The 6,323-nt window shown below is 51.0% G+C and overlaps 1 protein-coding gene across 7 annotated transcripts in view; it reads right to left on the bottom strand.

Annotated features, from left to right (window-relative positions):
- CPNE8 (copine 8) overlaps positions 1–2,642 on the bottom strand; it is a 103,926-nt gene extending 101,284 nt beyond the window's left edge. For 5 of the 7 annotated variants that reach the window (XM_069801872.1, XM_069801874.1, XM_069801876.1 and 2 more), the window contains exon 1: positions 2,453–2,642. In XM_069801872.1, coding sequence (XP_069657973.1) covers positions 2,453–2,592 — 140 coding nt within the window. In that variant the 5' untranslated portion in view covers positions 2,593–2,642. The remainder of the gene's footprint in view (positions 1–2,452) is intronic. The other 2 variants (XM_069801873.1, XM_069801875.1) reach the window with 2 other exon arrangements.
- Between the last annotated feature and the right edge of the window lie 3,681 nt (positions 2,643–6,323).

The raw sequence follows: 6,323 nt of genomic DNA, 5'->3' as shown, positions 1-6,323 counted from the left end.
AGAGAGAAAGGAAAGAGAGAAAGGAAAGAGAGAAAGGAAAGAGAGAAAGGAAAGAGAGAAAGGAAAGAGAGAAAGGAAAGAGAGAAAGGAAAGAGAGAAAGGAAAGAGAGAAAGGAAAGAGAGAAAGGAAAGAGAGAAAGGAAAGAGAGAAAGGAAAGAGAGAAAGGAAAGAGAGAAAGGAAAGAGAGAAAAGAATTGTCTAGAGTCACAAATCTATTGTGTGGCACAAATAGCTTGTACTGCTTCACTGACGACCAAGTTACAGCACCTGTACAAACTGGAAGAAGTTCCCATATTTCCTATACAGAAAACAAGCAAAAAAAGAAAAAAAAATCTAGGAAGAAAGAATAGGTAGGAGCTGATAATTGTTGATGTAAACTAGTGACCAAAATTGGTTCTACAACTCTTCAGGTATCAAGGGAAAACTAATGTCTTGACCCAAACTACTTTAAAAGCATTTCTCTCCAGGTGTGTAAGCAATACACAACTGCTAATTATTCAAGAATTTTCAGCATTCTCTGAACTTTGCAGTTTGCTCTTGCTGTATTTCACAATTTCATTTAACACTACTTTTCGAGAGCTTTAGCCAATGAATGTGTTTACAGATGAATCACAAACATGTGTTAATCATTACTCTCTGCCCCAATGTCATTCATTTTATACTCAATTTTAAAGCATGATTTTGTAACCAAAAGCTGTCATCCCAGCACATAAAGAAGAAAGGAATCGCCGCAGAAATTCCCATCCTTCTGCACTTGACATTGAGACATATCAGGATGGGAAACCATTTTTTTTAAATAAGAAAAACAAACATGGCTTTTGAAGATACCTACAGAGAAATTAACATTGTGAACTATATACTGAAATTAGTTACAAGTAAGGTAATGAAGGTCAGAATTGATCATCTATGTCATATTCCTACATTTCTTCCTAACTACCTGATGGATTCTCAAATCACTATAAAACTAAGGTTTGAAGAAAACATTGCAGGTATATACAAACAATACCTGGAATGAAAGAAACTCCCATTATAAGTCAACTGGGTCAAATCCAGCATAAATGTTCTGACATCTGTAATTGTGACAGGTTACTTGAGGAACCTAAAAGTAATACTAAAGGTCCTGGATTGCTTTTACACATACCAGCACGCCCTTCACCAGACCAGGGTTTTCTGTGGTTGTTGCCAGTGAACTTGGCAGAGGCAGGCAGTAAGTACATCGGGGTGTTCCCATGTCAGCCTAGTGACTGTTTCAGTATTCCAAATTCAATCTTACCCTATTTCTTATTGTCTCAGCCTTCTTTTGAAACGCAACCTTGATAAAACATCAAATCATACTTTATTTACTAAGGAAAGAGAGGGAGTTGCCTGACAATTTAAGTTTAGAGCCCTGCCCTTCTGTCCTCGGAGAAGTAGTGTCAGCTGCAGGAACTCCCGGGCAGCTACATTAGAAAATGGAGCAACGGACTGAAGCACAAACTTTGCCTCATTTCGCATCAGGAAACAACACCAGCAGTTCAAATTATCCGCTAGAAGCTGCCAACTCTGGTGGTGAAAGGAACCACTGCTCTGCAACTACTAGGGAATACTTAAGGAATATTCATGTGAAACATGAATAAAGATACAAATATGAAAGCCCACAAATAAAATATTTTTAGACCTCTAACGGGAAATTCCCTGCGATTCAAGGGAGAAAGCAGGATTTTTTGAAAATACCGATAAACAAACCGCGGCCAAATAAATGCCGAGGAACAAAACGGCATGCGCTAGGTTTTGCGTTACGGGCTGGCATTTTCTTAATTTATCGGCAACAGCGTTACGGTAAAACGTGACGAGGTAGCACGCCCGGTTTCGTAACAGTTCGGCAGGAGAGCCTCAGACAACCTACGAAAGGATTATTCCGGAGGGGAGTTTCCTCCGTCCCCACCCGCGGCGCTTGGGACAGCTCCAGAAGTTAAAACAGCGGCTGGAGAAATCGCTCTGCGCGCACGCACGCACAGCGACGCGACCCCCGCTCCCCTCCGGCCAGCTTCCCCCGTGCCGGCAGCGGCACGGGAAGGATCTGGGGCGGCAGCAGCGGCCGCCCGTTTCGGCAAAGCCGGCAGCCGCCCGCAGCCCCTGCGAGAGCCGGCGCTTCTGCCCCGGGGTGCGCCGGCAGCACCCCCGCCCCCGGCACGCCTAAGCGGGCTGCCGCGGGCCGGCCGCCGACCTCGGGCTGCGCCCGGGCGCTGCGGGCGGCTGAGCGCTCGCAACTTGCCCGCGCCGGGCACGCTCTCCGAGGACTGGAGGGAAAGCGCCTCGCACGGCGCCCGGCTTGCGGCGGGCCGCTGCCGCTTCTCCCGGCCGCCCCCCTCGGCTGACAGAGCCCGGGGCGGGGACCGGCCCGCTCGCCCGCCTGCCCCCTCCGACGCCCCCGGGGCGCGCGGGCAGGGCGGCCCGCAGCCGCCGCCGTACCTGCAGGACACGGAGAGCTCCACCTTGGTGGCCGGGATGCTGGCGCCGAGGACGTTAAAATCCCCCACGGACGCCATGTTCGGAAACCCACCACTTCTGCCCGGCTTCTGCCGCCCCGCCGGCTCCGCCAGCCCGAACATGGGGCAGCGCGGGGCGGGCAGGAGGGCGGCGGAGAGGGAGGGGAGGAGGCGGCGCCGCCGGCCGCCGCCCGTAGAGCGGGAGCGGAGCGGAGCGGTGCACCGGCCCGCGCCGCCGCCCGCGGGCTGCCGCCGCCGACTGAGGCGGCGAGGCGGGAGCGGGGCGGTGACGTCACCGCGGGCGGGAGCCGCGCGTGACTGCCCCGGCCCGCGGCGCGCGGGGTGCCCGACGGCCGGCGCGGGGGGCGGGCTGCCCGCCCCGCCCCGCCGCCGCCCCGCCCCGCTCGGCCGCCGGAGCCCCCGGGGAGGGAACGGCCCCGGTGGAAGCGAGCCCGGCGGCCGGTCCCGCGCGTTTTCGCCCCTGCGCGGAAACTCCCGCCCCGTCCCGTCCCGCAGGGTAGCCGGGGAATCCCCTGCCTCCCCGTTCGTGAGTCAGCGGGCCCCCACGCCCCGAGCAACTCCCCGCCTCCCCGGGAGCCGGCGGCGGGGGAGAGCGCGGCCCGGCCGGTAACGTCCCAAACTTCACCGTCCCGCGCGCGGGCCCGCGGTGAGGCAGACTCCTGCTCCCGGGCCACGACGCAACACGCACCCCGGCGGCAAAGCCCAGGGGCGTCCGTCCCGGCGAGCGGCGGCCGCCGCCGCCCGCTGCGGCAGGGGAGGGACGGGGCGCGGCGGCTCCGCTGCCGGCCGGGCGGGCTCCGCGCCGCCAGGGGGCGCCGCAGAGGGGCCGCGGCGGCAGAGCGCGGGGCGCCGCCTCCCGCCGGCGGCGGGGGAGCCGCGGCCGTCGGCGCGGCGCTGAGCGGGGCGGGCGGCGGGCCGGCTGCTCCCCCGAGGGGTGGTCGGGGAAGCCAGGAGGAAGAAACAGGCGTGGAAAAGCAGACGCTAACGTTAGTTGCCCTCGAAGAGAGAACAGCAGTCGTTATTACAAGAGACTTGAGCCAACAGACGTGCTCCTGCCTTGGTCGTTACCTGCCTTAAGTGACAGGCTGAAAAAAGGGGAATTTCACCCTCTCAGGTACTTGCGCAGGCCCCTTTTTTTAAGACCGCTAGTTCAGTCACACTGAATCCGTCCACAATAATTCACCTTGTTTAGAATCATAGAACGTCGGAAAAGACCTTTAAGATCATCGAGTCCAACTGTCAGCCCAACACCACCACGCCCACTAAACCACTAAACCGTGTCCTGAAGTGCCTCATCTACGCACTTTTTGAACACCTGCAGGGATGGTGACTACCACTTCCCTGGGCGGCCTGTTCCGATGCCTGACAACCCTTTCAGCAAAGAAATTTTTCCTGACATCCGATCTAAACCTCCCCTGGTGCAACTTGAGGCCATTCCCTCTTGTCCTATCGCTTGTTACTTGATAGAAGAGACCAGCACCCACCTGGCTACATCCTCCTTTAAGGTAGTTGCAGAGAGCAGTAAGGTCTCCTCTCAGCCTTCTTTTCTCCAGGCTGTCAACCAGCACCCCCAGGTCTTTTTCTCCTGTATTTAGTTTGTATCCATTATCATGGCATCTAAGGAGCCCCCAGTATCCATTTCTCGTCATAGCAGTTTGATGCGATATGGAAGTGCTACCATCCCCATGTCATACAGGGACAGGTAAGGCACAGGCAAATTAAATGCCATGTCTGTAGTTGCACAGTACGTAGGACAGGTCAAAGATCACAGGATATCACACCAAATCCTGTACAGAACTCCTCTACTCCTCTGGCTGTTAATGGTTTTACACGTAGAAATAAAGAAGTTTAATGTGTTTATTTGCAAAAGACAAATGTAACTCTAAAGCCACAAACATTACCAGAATACATTCATTTTGAATTTAATTTCTAGATTCCTGTTGGTGTAATTCAAGTTCAACGCATGATCTCAAGTAGTACGTCAAAATAATGATGGACAAATGACTTGACTGTGGATACCTGGTCAGCTCCTAGCTGACAGATTAAGCAGTGGGAATACAGAAGACAGTAACGTGGTTTTACTTACAGGACGTATACTCCCTGTGCGCAGCACACGTCTGAAACATAACTTCAGTGGCAGAAACTCAGCGAAAATTTCACTGGTATTTTTGTTCATAAACTTCTCACTTCACACGCTACTTCTAATCTTCTGCCTCTGTTTTCAGGAAGGTATCACCTGAAGACTCTTTTCTTTCTTTTCCTTCCTTGTCCAGTTGTTGAACACAAAGCAATTTCTCATCAGCTATCACCAAAGTATTTCCTCTTAAATCAGCCTGTTTGAAGTTTTTGGTACAGCCAAGAAACCACGTACCTTCACAAGTATTCTAGGTGTGTCTGCAGGCAGCCAAACTAGCAAGCCTACAGCTGAAATTGCTAAAAAAAACCCAAAGGCAAATCCATGTCACTATTATCTTTGTCCATACAGCGGTGTGAAGGGATGGGTGAAGGACCACTGGTGTCTTGAGAGGCTAATGCTGAGTACAAATAGGGTACTAGATGACAAAAAACTAAAAAAAACAGTTTCTAAGAAAAAAATAAGACTCTTTTTCAGCATTATAATACTGTTCCTCCCTCTTTTATAATCCACTGTAAAAATCTAAACATAATCAGTAGATCCCACAGACCATGGCATGCATAACTTAAAAGGCATGAATAGTTATTATAATAACTATAACATATTACTATATATTATATAACTATTATAGTAAGTATAGGCATGGGTAACTTAAAAGTATAGTATGGAAGTGTGACAGGATCTTATATTCTTCCCTACTAAGGTTAGGTGGGGGGTTGGTTTGATCATTTTTATATTATCTGATCTTAATGTTTTATTCTGCTTAGAAAAAGGGAAATAGTTGGTTATTGGTGATTCCATAAATAGAGCATCCTGTGAAAATAATGGTGGAGTTAAGGAAATTCAAGTCTTCAGTGTTGCTGGGGAGATACCCATCTCCTCTCATCGTGTTTACAAAGGCACAGCTATTTTGTCCTCTGATGTTTCAGCTTAGAGTACGTAAGCACATAGTTCTCAAGCACTGGGAGTGATTTATATGGGAAAGAGAGAAATGAAAATGAGGGATGGTTGAAAGGTATGCACCAATAGGGCTAAATATAAGTTATTATGATTCCAGAGAGGCACCTTGTATTTGCTCATTCTTAAATGGCAATGAGGTGTGGGGACTGGACAATATCTGGAATTTACATACAAAATACCTATCAGATTACAGTGTGAAAGAAACCTCAGGGCTGTCTGTTGTATATGTGTGCTGGTTTTGGCTGGCATAGAGTTAATTTTCTTCACAGTAGCTAGTATGGGGCTGTGTTTTGGACTTATGCTGGGAACAGTGTTGATAACACAGGGATGTTTTGGTTACTGCTGAGCCCTGCTTACCCAGAGCCAAGGGCTTTTCTGCTCCTCACCCCACCCCACCAGTGAGGAGGCTGGGGGGGCACAAGGAGTTGGGAGGGGACACAGCCGGGACAGCTGACCCCAACTGACCAGAGGGGTATCCCAGACCATAGGACGTCGTGCTCAGCATATATATCTGGGGGAAGAAGGAGAAGGGGGGACGTTCAGAGTGATGTCATTTGTCTTCCCAAGTCACCGTCAGGTGTGATGGAGCCCTGCTTTCCTGGAGATGGCTGAACACCTGCCTGCCCATGGGCAGTGGGGAATTAATTCCTTGTTTTGCTTTGCTTGCGTGAGCAGCTTTTGCTGTACCTAGCAAACTGTCTTTATCTCAGCCCACAAGTTTTCTCACTTTTACTCTTCT

Source organism: Haliaeetus albicilla, chromosome 14 (assembly GCF_947461875.1).
Source record: "Haliaeetus albicilla chromosome 14, bHalAlb1.1, whole genome shotgun sequence".
NCBI classification, from domain to species: domain Eukaryota; kingdom Metazoa; phylum Chordata; class Aves; order Accipitriformes; family Accipitridae; genus Haliaeetus; species Haliaeetus albicilla.
Note: the sequence above shows the minus strand (reverse complement) of the source record. Positions and strands in the feature narration are given on the sequence as shown.